This window comes from Patiria miniata, unplaced genomic scaffold (genome assembly GCF_015706575.1).
Source record: "Patiria miniata isolate m_02_andy unplaced genomic scaffold, ASM1570657v1 HiC_scaffold_17, whole genome shotgun sequence".
NCBI classification, from domain to species: Eukaryota; Metazoa; Echinodermata; class Asteroidea; order Valvatida; family Asterinidae; genus Patiria; species Patiria miniata.
The window spans coordinates 11,685,059-11,700,057 of NW_024037055.1; the positions used below are offsets into that span (position 1 = coordinate 11,685,059).

At 41.0% G+C, this 14,999-nt stretch overlaps 1 protein-coding gene across 2 annotated transcripts in view; it reads right to left on the minus strand.

The window, feature by feature from the left end:
• LOC119723829 (probable UDP-sugar transporter protein SLC35A5) overlaps positions 1-14,999 on the minus strand; it is a 74,474-nt gene that overhangs the window by 46,186 nt on the left and 13,289 nt on the right. Inside the window, exons 1-2 of one of the 2 annotated variants that reach the window (XM_038194707.1) lie at positions 8,750-9,032; positions 8,159-8,276 (exon numbers count right to left, since the gene is read on the minus strand). In XM_038194707.1, the coding sequence (XP_038050635.1) occupies positions 8,159-8,276; positions 8,750-8,770 (139 nt within the window). In that variant the 5' untranslated portion in view covers positions 8,771-9,032. Of the gene's footprint in view, positions 1-8,158; positions 8,277-8,749; positions 9,033-14,999 lie in introns of those variants that run through there. The other variant, XM_038194708.1, reaches the window with a different exon arrangement.

Below are 14,999 nucleotides of genomic sequence, written 5' to 3' on the forward strand. Positions count from 1 at the left end.
ATTTAACCAGGCGCGGTTCTAGAACCAATATTTTTGGGGGGCTAGCACGGTGGATCCAGAATTTTTTTCAGGGAGGCGTGCTGAAATGTTGACCGGTTATTTTTTCCAGACACTTAGGCCTTCTTTTTGCTAATGCAAATTTTTTTTACGGAATTTATTTTTTGGGGGGGGGGGGGGGGGCGCTAGACAAAATTTAGGGGGGGCTACAGCCCCCCCTAGCCCCCCCGTAGAACCGCGCCTGGATTTAACAGACTACAAAAAGAATCAGACTCAAACCTTGCTTGCTGTCATGACATTGTCGTTAAACTGCATTGTCCTCTCCTGAACATATAGTTTAACAGAGTGCTGGGCAAAACCATGGTTGCAGAAATTTGATGAAGTTTCTGCTTATATTGTCTGTAAAGTTTATGTTCTAAAATTAAAACCAACTAAATGGCAAGAAAGTGTTAATGTTTTGTTCTTACAGGTCATTTACTCACTCATGTTTACACACAATATGACTAAGCATATGCATATATACATTTATCTTTACAAGTCACACTTAAATCCAATATTTGTCAGGAATTGGCTAATTTACAGTTTAAAACCATCCCTTCCACAAAAAAACACACATGAGTTTGAGTAAATGTAATCAAAATTTACTGTTTTAGTCTAGTTTCTGTGTATTCAAGTGTTCAGGATAGGACTCTTTTTTTTTTAACAAGTTTAACAACATCTGTTATACATTGTACTGCACTGTTTTAACAACTCTCCTGTGTGCAGCCATTTCATTAGTTTAATTGCTATGAAAAATGGTACAGTCAAGCTTATCATGCACTGATCATGCACAACTTGTATGTTGATCCTTGTTAAAATGTGTGTCCTTTCCTGAACATGTTTGAAACATTTACGGTAACAAGGAACAAGTACAGATACACAAGAACCTTCCTCCGTGCATACATGCACTGTACGTGTGTACAAATTCTTTAAACTGTTTTGAGCTTGATGTGCCTACCGGTATTCCTTAGATCCCATTTTGTAAAAAGCACCATGCTGACTGAATTTTTTTTTTCACTGGATAGTACAGTGTAATTATCTAGGCATTTCTTTGTGGGGCATGTACATGTACATGTATATCTGTGTCTCAATACAAAATTATGTTTTCACCAGCAATAATTATAATCATTTGAATGGACATTACTTCAGACTAACTTTATTGTCATGCAGGAAATGCACGGTGCTACCAGTATGCTAAACATTGTTAAATAGTATGTCCTTTCCTGAACGTAAATTTAGTTAGGTGGAGCAATAACAAGGTACAAACTGATCTGCCTCACACATGTATAGCCTCCCAACTCTAGTTTTATGGTTATATTTCTTGTAATGTTGCTTCATAAGATCAGACTTGACTGAATGTAGTAATTGTTAAAATCGTTGTCCTTTCCTGAACAAAGTAAACCCTTTTCATAGCAATTATAAAGACCACGGTAACTCTATAACGCAGCACACTATAAACACAATTTCTTTGCCAATTGTTCTACCATGTATACAGCCCTTGGACAAAAGTGCAAATTAATAATCAGCAGGCTACATGGTTTTCTGTAAAACAGAAATGAAAGTTTGTGTTTCAAGGAAAAGAGAGCTATAAAATTGAATTTTTTGTCAGTATATGAAATAACGTGGTTTTTTCATAGCCTAGAGTGCATTAATATTCAAGACATGACTACTGTGATGACTGTCAATCATTTTAAAGCAACTCTAAGCATGTTTGAGATGTGGAATTAGTAGTTTATAATACCTACCTTTATTTGACAAATTTTATGGTCTGCAAAGTGTAAAGTGCCTTAAAATTGAAACGAAAAAATGTTTAAGCCTTGACTTTAACATTTTCTAATACCTTTATGTATGTACTTTCAACAAATAAACATGTTTTATGGATACAAGTTTCATTTTTGACCCCCCGTGAGACTTTTTTGCAACCTTTCCCGTGAAACTGCCCTTTAGCAATAGTGACCTTGACCTTTGAACTGTCACCCTAAAAGCAATATGCTTCTTAAGACTAACAAGAACAACCCACAAACCAAATTTCAAGTTCCTGAGTAAAGTATTTCTGAAGTTACTACATTCAAAAGATTTCTATTGTTTTAGCATTTTTATTGGGGGGGGGATTTAAAAATTTCTTTAAAAAGGGCACTTGCACATCCGTGGACAAATGTTTTTCTCCGGACACTTGGCCTCCATAAATCAAACAGTGGGGGGCTGGGGCTGTGGGGGGGGGGGGGGGGGGGACTGGGGCTGGTACTGTTTAACAACAACATGCACATGTACCAGTGATTCTGGCTCGCCCTCTATGATGCCAGAAATGAATACATGTACTGTACTCTACTGGGCATTTCCACGGTTACTCACATTACGTTTTTGATGTACTTTTGAGTTTCCTTGGGCTGTAATTAATATCGAAAAGGTTTAATAACTGTTATCCCCATGGTAGATAGAGTAGACCTAGACCTACATGTACCTAAGCACCAAAGATGACATCCAGAAAAATGTGTTATGTATGATAAACAAGACACACAAAATCGGTTACTCACGTTACATTTTCGGACATGCATAAAAACCAACCATGCTTTGATCAAAAAGTGTCCTCAAACAGGCAACCTGTGGCAATTTCTTTTAAATTGATAAAAGACCATGCCATGGAGCACACATAATAAGAGTAAAACAAATCCTCTAGAACCTTCCATTTTTTTGCAATCCACAAAAAAACATGGTTACTCACATTACGGTTACTCACGTTAAATTTTGTCCGACCCATCTCAGAATTTTATGGCATGATTTTTTTTGACTAAATTATCATAATTAGTATTTTTCTACCCAATAGGCATCAGAACTACTCAAAACTCTGACTTAAATTTGCATTTTGGATCTCCAATGGCAAGTACATGTACTCCAAGATAAAGGTTTTCATCTGATATTATTCTGATACTATTACAGTGCATACTGATCCCCTATCAGGAATTTGATGTTTCCTCTTAAGTCCAGCTGTAATTTAGGTGTTTTTTTTAACTAATGCTGAGCCATCAGAACAAACTTCCATTTTCTGAGAGTCTGCTAAAACTTAATGTATGCCGCTATAGCACAGAATATGGTGTGGAGAGTGGGTTCCAGCACCCGATTTCATCAAACTCTTCGTAACTTAAGATGCATCGCAGCGATGCGACGCGTCGTATCTCTACGATGCGTCGCAGCTGCGACGCGTCCTGCGATCCATTTCACAAAACACGTCGTAAGTGCAACGCGTCGTAGGTGTATTTATAGCACAACTCGGTGACTGTTTTATGTACACGTATTTAGTCAGCGTACAGTAAATAGTCGTCTGATATTCAGCAAAGAGTCGTCGGATCTCAGCTCGAAATCTGTTAAAACGTAAAACAAAATGGCGGCCGTGCGATGCAATTTTGAAGAAAAACAAGGTCTCATTGGACTGTATAGCTACTTTGAAATTTCAACTCATATTACGGTCTAATTCATAATTATTCAATGAATTTTCTATTTACAACTTTACACACATTGCCTCGGTATTATATTCTCGTTAATGTCATGTTTATGGCATAAAACTGCCTTAGAAATGACTCTTCTTATTTTGCGACGACCACTAGACACGTCGTAACTTGCGACGTGTTTTAAGCCGTTGTCAAGGAACTTACGACGCCTTTAACACATCGCAACTTTCGTGAAATGGAATTTCCCGCATCGCGAGTTGCGACGTGTTACACATCGTAACTCGAGTTGTGACGCGTCGCAGCGCTTCGTGAAATCGGGTGCAGGGCATACCACTGTACTGGTAGCTTAGTGTGAAGTGCCTACATGTAATGTAATTGAGCTTTTGTTGCAAACAAACATTTTAATTTCAATGTAAGGACGTACAGGTGTCTTCCTTATTCCATTAAACAATATTTACACTTGATAAAATACTGTAATTAGATTCAATTTCAAAATTATGCTGTCTCAAAGACCATTTTGCACCATAAACAGGATAAAATATCCTTAAAAGTATTTTTAATGCTTGAGGTTCTTTGGTTTTAGATGATCAGTTATCAACAAAATCAACATTATCCAGCAAAAGTCAGTTTGGGCATAGTTTGGGTGACTTGAGATAATAAACTTGGTTACTCACGTTACATTTTTGGTTACTCACATTACAAAAGTTACTCATGTTACCAAATTTAGTTGCCTTTTATTCTTAAATGCGTGTATTAGCGTCAACAAAACACTTATATTTATATCTATGTTCATGCACAGAATAATACATGTAATCCTAAATACCAAACTTTAATTCATTAGAAATGTTGGTGAGAAAAAACTTTTATATCTTTTTGGTTACTCACGCTACATTGACCCAAAAAAAAAGGCATAAAATGCTGCTTTTTGACATCTAAAAATGGATGACGGCTGTGAATTTACATATGTTTCAGAGATTAAGACTATCATACATGCTAGAAATAAGGTTATGATTGAAATATCTCTAATTGCATTAATAGCAATCAATTTTTAAACTTTACCAAATTTTTTGAGTTCTTTGTGGTAAAAAAATATTTTTCACTTTACGACATGATTTCTCAAAAAATGTGTGATAAAATTGGGTTTTCTTTGTTAATTTCTCATCCTTAAATGTATAATCTGTAATAAAAATGTGAAACTGGGTTTAAAATAAAAGTTTTTTTCTTTTTTCTTGTACAGGATCTTGCATATAGGACCCCAGTGCTTTGCATTTGCACATGTTTCCCTTGCATGAGGCAGCCTCAGTGCACGAGAATGGCACACGCCAATGACCCAACATTGAGAGTGTGGTCCATAGTGGTTACCATGTACTGGTACCATCTTTGTGCCAGCCCCACTCACTGAAGTCAGGAATTTCCTGCTGGACCGAGGTGGCCTAGTGGTTGCTTTACTTGTTGAAACAGCACAGCCAGTAGCTCGGATGCTTCCAGCAAGCTGCTTCCAGTAGTGAAGAGGCGATGTCTGGCCCCTTTGACACCTGCAGCTGCACCACACCCCTTGCTCTGCATGAGTATGGCGAAGCAAGTCGTGTCACACCCTGTTTAGGCTGTGGGACAGGGGTAGTGCCAAGGACTTTGTCGGACCGAGATTGGAGTAGATAATATGGACTAGTATGTCACTGTACTTTTTACCACTACCGAAACCCACCAAGTGCTCCAACAGGCTGAGGACCTTTAAACAAGCTTGAAATGATCTCGGAAGCTGCAGACAACAACTTTTTTTTGCATTTTGTGTGGACTGTGTACGTGCAGGCATTTGGCTGTTGTACCTTTGTCTATGAATGAGAGCTGCTATATAAAGCAGTGGTACACGGCTATTGCGGTACCACAGATTAATTATCGCCTTGAATTGAATGGTGGTTACCGCTATCAGCCAGCATTAAGGGCTACAATGTTTAATACCCATGCAACACCGAATGTTACTAACCAATAAACAGAGAAACACAGCGATTGAGCTTCTGTCCGCAGCTAAAAATGGATTGGCAAAACCACAACATCGCTGTCCACTGCGCGAACATACGCCATTGTAGGACCTTGCTCTACCGCAAATGCCAGATGCAGGAAGATCCTGTTGTCCGCCTCGGAATGGTTTCACGGCTGAGGTGTTGTGATGTCACAATGCTTGTTGGAGAGCACGGTCTCTAAGCAGGCACTCGATAAAGAGTTGCTTTCCGACCATGTCTTGGAGATCTGTGCTGCTGAATGAGAATAGCTCTTTTGTTTTCTTAGGAGGCCGCTGTTCCATTCATGCTTAGGGATTGGAGCTCTGCCATAGCCAACTCATTTTCTGTGGGCCATTCCCAGATTGTTGCTGCGTGCTAGTTTTGGGGTTATTTTTCTCAGGGTAATTATCCAAAAAAGTTGGGTACTACTTGTCATTTGGGCCTCCAGAAATGGTACAACGTTGAGCGACACATATCCATGTGGATAATTGCTGCCATAAATCACCACGACCGTGGTGTGTTTGGCAGCAGCTGTGCGGCCTCTGGGTGCATTGAGGCAGTGAAAATTGTTGAACTTCATCCCAGATCGCAGTGACTCTCAATCCTTCAGGCTCAGTGGCTCACATATCGAATGACTCCGGTGTGCCCATTACATTCTTGCAATGCTCTGAGTAGGAGGTCTATTTGACCAGGTAAAGTGACATGAGAGAGACTTAATGGGCGTACCTCATGCGGCTGATGTGATGCTCATTGAGTTCATACTGTGAGCGAATGTCAGGACCTCAGCCTTAGAAAGGACAGTGGCCCTCCTAGAGTGAGGCAGGTGCTTCCCTATTATATTGATGAATCTTGTCTTCAATGTGCAGCAAGCTGCACACCCATCATAAAGGAAAAAAACTTGTCTTCTCCTAAAAAATGGTGGTATTGAGAGTAGTTTGATGATATCATACAAGTGACTGAGTGACTGATCCAAAAATGCTGGTCTGGCCTGGGTTGAGGAATTCAGTGCCCTGCATCGTTACTAGTTCCATCGCGTGCATCGCGATCATTGAAGATGGGGATGCAGCCTTGTCTAGGAATAGGACGTAGATGCCGGTTTGGGAATGGGGCTTCGCCGACTCATTGTTCGCTAGCACTGAGTTTATTGTATTCCAACCAGGTGGATGATGTCACCATCTGCAAACGTGCCTTGCTTCAGCAAGCTGGTAGGCCTACATGTGCCATCCAAGCCTCATCCTTCCTTGACCTTGTTAACTCGCACATCAAGGGATGGTCTGACTTCGCTTGTCAAGTCTGGGTGCAAAAACGTGAGTTCAATTGGGGGAGGCTGGATCACGTACGAGTACGGTAGCTTTGGAGTCGATGTGTTGGAGGGGTCAAGCTTGATGGGAGCCCACTTCACTGCTGGGTTCTTATGCGAGAAATGGTAGTTTACGATCTGGTCATATAACTGGAACTCAGCAAGAGAGAAGTTGCCCTGTGCCTTGCTTATAAATCTGTTAACATCTTGGGTGGTGAAGACAATGAAACTGCCGTTGGCTGATAGGACCACCCATCCTCAGCATGGCGGGCACACCACACGCACCTATACATCCTCAAAATACGGTAACTTAAGACAATTTTCTCGCTCAAATTTAAGATTGTTTCTATGGGTATGTGTAGGGATATCAAACTTTGCAACATGTACCAGTACAGCTAATAATTGGAAAGGTTTTTCTATGGAATGACACACTGAGTTTGACCCAAATGACCTCGAGTAGTAAACTTGACCTCAAATCATTAAAGTAACATCAGAAGCAGATATTTCGACCTCAAAAACCCCTAAAGTTGTATTGTTTTAACTGCGAAGACCTCCAACCTGGGTGGCGGCCATATTGTTTTTTTTCTAACATGGTGGCCATATAGGGCACCCGTCTTGCCTCGAATCATTAAACTTACATCAGATTCAGATTCTGTTACCGAAAAAAAACATTTAAGGTGGTATTATTTATGATTTTAGCTTTTTAATTTTTTTAACTGTGATATGTGGCAAACATTTTGGATATTGCCAATATGGCCGTCCCTTGGGACATCTGTCTTGCCTCAAAACATTAAAATAACATCAGATTCAGATTGCTGGACCCCCAAAACACCTGAAAATTGGTATTATTTAAGATTCTAGCTCGTTTAGCTTGATTAACCTTTGACCTGGTTGGCGGTAACATTGGACTTTGCCAATTTGGCGGCCCTGTAGGGCATCCGTTTTGGCGCTTGTCCAAAATTTATGGTATGGACGACATGTGGGCTGAATGTGGTGCTTTTGTTAGAATCTGAACCAAAATATCCCTAACATGCCCGACTAAAAAAAATGTTGAAATTTGTACCTTATGTATTTTACATACGTGTACATGTGTAATTAATTAAGTAAAAACATGTTGTTCCTGTACATAGGGAAATGAGCTCTACTTTAAATCAGAAGTGAATAAATTCCAATTATCTTAAATGCAAGTATCAAAATGATCATGCCATCATTTCAACAAATTTCACTCCAGCCACATTTATTTTTGTCTGAGGAGTGCTTACAAAACAATTTTTTTTTAATGAACCATTTAAACTTTGACTCACTGTTACAGGGTTTCCTTTCAAGTCATTATCACAATAACCTCTTACTGAACAGTTGAGGGAAAAAAATCATACCTTGATTTGCAGACAGTTTGATGAGGAGCACACGAAATCCTGCAAGAGTAATAAAGATGGTTGCCAAGGCTACAGTGGTCAAAGTTTCCCAGCCGCCTGTCATTGCATTACGTATATCCTGCAGAAAAATCACAAACTGACATTATACTGTTTTGTCTAAGAAATGTTCTTGAGCAATGTCAAACCACAGATCTTGTTTGAGCATAAAGCCAGCAATGTCCTACTGTACATGTATTCTTTAGAAAGAACCTGTTCAGTGGTGGTTGCCAGACTGAAAGGCCTGTTGAAAGTCAACTTAGTTCCCATGGGTAAAAGTTTGCTGCACCAGATATTAAAAACTTAACTTTCAGTGCGGCACTTCTTAAGGCTGAACTACCGGTAAGCACCGTCGATATATCGATATTATCGATATTGGTTTGATATCGATATCGACGATGTTAGTTATGTGGTAATATCGATATATCGAAAAATATCGGATTTTGGAGAAATATTGAAAATATCGAAAATATCGAAACTTCCAAAACATCGATATTGAAAATATCCTATACCCAAGGTCCTTCCACTGTATCTCCCTCAGTCACTCTTCCTTACATAGGTCCAGCTTATCATCATCTGCAACGCATCCTCCGACAAGCTGGCGTCAAGGTGTACCACTCATCTGGCAACAAGCTCCAAGGCAGCCTCCATACTCACAAGGACAAGCAGGACTCCTCTTCCAAGGCGGGAGTCTACCGCATTCCATGTGAATGCGGCAAAGTCTACATCGGCGAAACCAGTCGGAACCTTCCCACTAGGCTCAAGGAACACAGAGCACATGGACGGCGAGGGGATTTTGACAAATCGGCCATTGTCAAACATTCCCACATCAACGACCACAAAGTTGATTGGGATGCGGCTGAACTCATCGTACCGATCCAGTTCTGGCATCCAAGACGCATACGGGAAGCCATCGAGATCCGCAAGCACAACACAGTTCCGCAAGACATCGGGTTTCACCTCAACGACATCTGGCTCCCACTTCTCCAGACTGATGGGTCTCCTATACCCTAGGTCCTCAGCTACCACCTTAGACTGATGGGTCTCCTATACCCTAGGTCCTCCCTCTACTGACACTGCAACCCTACTGTTCCACTTCAGTGGGCAATAAGCTTGTTCTAGGATCCTGTCTACTTGGCATCCTCCTGAAGACGGTCAGAGCATACTGACCGGAACGTCTAGTTTATACCTCTGGTTCTTTTCAGAACCATTCTCTTAGTTGAGAAATTATTCGCACATGGTGTTTCCGCAAACCTTTCATTATTTGTGAAAAACATATCGAAAATATCGCTACTGAGGAACGAACTTTATTAAAAAATACGAAAGTGCATCGTCACATTACCCTAATTTTGGATAAGCCACGGCTTACGTCGGTTCTCACACTGAGTGAAAAATGTCCCTGTAGCTTATATTCCAGGCGGCGTATACGGGGACATTTGAAGAATAAATTCAGTCACCTATCTCAGTCTCGCACTCAAAATTCGCGTACACTTTGCCTCGAAAATATCACCAAATTTATCCTCCAAAACAGAGAATTATTTGCTAACCAAACGTACGTACATGTAGACTAGCACCACGTGCTGATGATATCGCTATGCACGGCAGCGTGTATCCATCCCATGTAGGCAACCTACGTAATACGGACGCTAGAACATGTCGCCAAAGTGAATTGGATCACACCATTACGGTCTAGGGGTGTACCCTTAGAACAATTTACCAGCATTTCCACCATTTCGGAATTAAAATACCGAATCCCGGCGTCAGTTTTGTTTTTGATTGAGAATATATACGTTACGAAATGCCGAGCGGCAGAACTTTCTGTTGATATTTGCTGGAATTCACGGTCTCAAAGTAATGGAGTTGTGCTTTTGAAATCGTGAAGTTGTCAAATACATGTATTTTCCTGTTTTCTCATGTCAGTAATTTTTGGCTGTTGAAACTAAAGGCGGGTCAAGAAAAATACAGAGACTGGCATGGGAATTGCTTGGCCTAGATAATTTTCGGTGTTTGTCTTACTCGCTGCTTTTTCCCGGTGCCGTGATTGGTTGAAATAAAAGAAATCCAAAATTGGAATTAAAGAGTTAGAAAATTAATTAATGGTTTTTCTTTGAGTTGTTTGTTCGACATTTCCCCAACATTCTCATCAGCAAAACAAGGTGATAATAGTTGAACAATATAGAAACATGATCCTTTATTGTGAGGTTGGACTTCCCGAAAGACGAGAAATTTGGTTTACTTATATTTAGCAATTTGAAGAAGTTGCATCGTTTTGTATTTTCCCACACGCTCTCGCAGATTAAAATGAAGGTAGTGCCGCTTAGAAAATTGATATGGATGATGGCGTGGGAATTGATTTGCTTATATGTAGCGGTTTGAAGGAGTTCCGTTGTCTTGTATTTTCCCACGCTCTCGCCAGAAAAAAAATGCCCCATCAATCAGTAGCCCCTTTAAAATGCACTGTCACCATGGATATACAGTTGCCTAGCAACACCACGTCGGTAGGAAGTTTGTAGGCCCGCTTCATTGCCCTTCCCATACCAGTACTCAGAGCCCCTTGGTAATCAGTTGCAGTTAAATGTATTCTCCATTGACATCGGTCTGCAAACTCCACCCTTATTTGCATAATTATAAATATGCATTGGCTACTCTAAAAAAACATAATTCGTTGATAATATCTAAAATAACAATGATTGATTGAACATTTCAGACTTTATGTGTACAAAATTTAAGAAAGATAGTGCAGAACCACTATTTGACATCTGTTGCACTATCCTGGACATTTTGGTGCAAAAAATGAATTTCACTTTTTGTTATTGTGACTGGAAAGGTGTACTGTATGATATAGATTCCGAAACCACTCTAGCACAATTTAGCAGATGTCGTGAGATCTGTAAGTTAAGGGTCTGGTGTTGTCATTGACCACATCACCCGTCGTGTTTGGGGTTCACGACTTAATACGTCCCCACGCAGATTCGGTGTCAGCTATTTTTTTTAAGTGAGCGAAAAAGTAAATCCCGTGCACGTGCAATTCACGCCTGTTATAATAATTTGAAAATTAAAATGAATAAAATATCGATATATCGATAATATCGATAAAAAAACCCGATATATCAGTATCGGCCAAAATACGATATCGACGGTGCCTAGGCTGAACAAAAAAGTTCTGCTTCCGGTTACCCGACGTACCCTGATATGTGAGGTCCTAAGTGTGGTGCACTGTGAAACTGTGTGGTGCACTGTGAACCATCATGACCATATGTGTGTGCAGCGCCGTATGGCAGCTTTCACCACCAGTCTCTAGAAAAATCTCCATATTTTTCCTCAATGTTGGTATTTTTACCGGTCAGTTTCTACAAACGTGCCCAATTAGATCCATAGAGCACTATGAGGTCATCTGGATTCGACTACCAGCTACCAGTTGGAGGAATTTTAGGGTTGATGTTGGTATCCTGTTTGTACCAATACTCGAGTATACCTACATACACATCAGCCAGAGACACCAGTTCTCTATTGTCAGCTCATCCTTTTGTCTTGACATCTGTCATCCTATTGAAAGGCACGGATCTCCCCACTGTGAATCAGCCGGTCCAGTGCTTAACAATCATGAGGCATGATAATCTCCCCATCAAGACTACGCATCCGTCATCGACATTGGTTTTGCCACGTATTCAATATGCAGCCAGCTTTTTGCACGGATCGAGAACCAACTTCTCAAAATGTCCTCTTTCGGCTGAAAGCTGCCAGACTCTAGACTCCCTCAACCTTCTGCGTCAGCCATGCGAGACTCATCATTGTCAAGGTCAGATGTCTGCTAAGATCGGAAGACGAAAGCGATGGCGTCGTCGTGGAAAGCGAGGTGGAGTAAGTAGGCCCATAACTATCGATCACCGCAACCTCAGATATCTTGTTGGTTCGGCCCCACTAACTCAACAACAGAAATGTCAAAATACAAGGATTGACAGTAAAACACACCCCAGGAGAAATCCTCCGAACCTCATTCCACTGACAAGAGCCAAACCCCATACCAATCTGAATGTTCATACCTGGAATGCCAGCTCACTGCGCAATAAGACTGATATACTAGTTGATTATATCTTAGAGAACGATGTTGACATCATGTTCCTAACTGAAACTTGGCTTGCTGACAACAACACAGTCATTATTGGGGAATGTACTCCTCCAGGTTATGATTTCCTTCGCGTGCCCCGTGGAAAATCAAATTGTGGCGGCGGCATTGGTGTTCTTTTCAAAAGGCACTCAATCTGCTCATTACTCATACCAGCCTTGAAACCCCGAACTTTGAACACACTTGCATTACAAACAAGAGAAACTCCATTCAGTTTGTAGTCATCTATCGCCCTCCACCATCCCCTGCCAATGGCTTCAAGACTTCAGACTTCTTGGTAGAGTTTCAGAAATTCCTTGATGAACTTTCCATCCTCCCATGTCAGTTAGTGCTATTGGGAGACTTCAATTTGCATGTTGATAATCCGGATAAATGGGATGCAAAGCAATTTCTCTTGACTCTCCCTGCCTATGGTTTTCACCAACACATTACTGGTCCCACTCACAAATATGGCCATACTCTTGATTTATTGATCTCTCACTTCGATGACGACATAGTTCAAGAATGGCACACAAATCCAGTTCTGTACTCTGACCACCACATTATCAAGTGCATCTTAAGGTACATGAGACACCACCTCCCATGAAAGTAACAAAAACGTCTCGTGAATATGAACAGATCAACTTAGAGTTGTTCCAGAATCTTCTTGATGAGCGCCTCAAAGATACTGCGCAGACTGAAGATGATCCCAATCTTCTGTCTGAAACATACGAGTCCATCACAACATCTGTGCTTGATGAGATCTGCCCTGTCACAACCAGAGTTCGCACAGTCAAGTCCAGGCTACCGTGGTACGACAACACCATCCATGAAGAAAGACGAATCTGTAGACGGCTTGAGCGCAAATGGCGCAAAAGTCGTTTGGACACAGACTATGACGCGTTTCTAACTCAAAAGAATAATGTACAGCAGCTGATTGCTAGTGCCAAGAAAGCATACTACTCTGACAAATTCTGCAATGCCAGTTCCAAGGACATGTACACCACAATACGGGGTCTTCTGAACACCTGTCCTAAGACATTGCCAGTTTGTGACTCTGAAACTGAACTTGCAGATAGTTTTATGTCCTTCTTCAATGATAAAGTCGAGCAAATTAGGCCAAAGGTTGTACCTGAAACTTCACTATGTTCTGATACCGTTGTATGCGAGTCTCAGCTAGATCCTTGCATTAATCTACCCAATTTTAAGATGCTCAACAGACCCGACATTGAGAAACTCATTAGGCAATTCCCAAGCAAGTCCTGTTCACTAGACACGTTACCATCTTGGCTTGTAAAAAAATGCTTGCCTAGTTTGTTACCAATCATAACAAGAATTGTTAACGCCTCACTTGCATCTGGTGTTTTCCCTGAAACATTCAAACGGTCTATCATCAAACCAGGCAACTTGCAAGGGCACCAGACAAAAAGAATGATTCTGTGAAGGCCCGAGGCATAGACGGAAGAGTAAGGCAGTACTCCTTGGTCTATTGTACTAATAATCAACAAACCATCTCAACAGGCTGATGAATATAAACAGGCCAGCTGAGCAAGTTATTCAAGGGATAGATTATGAAGGAATCTGTAGAAGGAACGCTCATTCACAACATTCCCCAACACAATCGTATCTATAGGGAAGAAGCAGGGAAAGAATGCGGCATCCAGACACCAGTAAACGTTCGAGAACAAATCTATGGAGAGTCAAGACTTTTTTTTATCAATCTTGTAATGATATCAAACTAAAGTGGCATCACGTTGCAACATACTATCCAAAGGAAGCTGAGCGTAGATACATGTACATGTGAGCCTATAATATGAACATGCTCAATGGTACTAGTAGAAGACCAACCCACTGTCTAAGGATGAAAAAACTGAAAGCTTACCCTTAGCCGGTTGAGTGCTGCTAATGGAAAGGCCGTTAATGTCATCACATATTCACTGAATAAATCATATGGAATTAGAAGAGAAAACCCAGAAGGCAATCCCTGGGAGATGACACCAATGAGTAGTAAAGTAATCACAATCGAATTGGCCTGAACGTCCAAAGTCAATCCTCCGTCCCAGTCCAATTGAAATCGCGAGTTGAAACTGCGAACTGCGGTTAAGTTACCGAGTCATGTTAAGAAAAAAATCATGACGACGCATACATTGGATAAAAAATCCATGGTAGAATGGATATCTTTGTCTCGGAGTTAAAAAGGAACCCCAAAATCCTTCGAAGAATGTGGAGAAGTCAAACCTTATTATTTCTGAATTATGAAAATGATAAAATATATAAAATACATGTAGAAATCCACAAGGTGCTGATCGTGATGTAGAAAATCTTGGGGCTTGCTTGGAAAGCTTGATCATGGTGTGTACTTGCGAGTAGATATGATGGTGATGGCGGTGGTCAGGTGGTGCCCCGCCTCTGTGACCGGGCGGGCTGGTCGTTCAGGGACATACATTTATATGGTATCGAACGCCAAGCCTCACCTACCCGCAAGTACATGAGTGACGATCTCTGCTTCCTGGCATGTGCTCTGTCGAAGGCGGGATTTGTCGGGAATTTTGCAGTGACTCTCGCTGGAGAAGTGCCTGTTCCCGATGTATTTCCTACCATCAGACCCGGGATTAGACCCGGTTGTAGTGGTGGAAATACCGGTATCATGTTGGAGTCTTGGTTGGAGAGTGATTTTCCAGAAAAACCACTTGAGCTAGT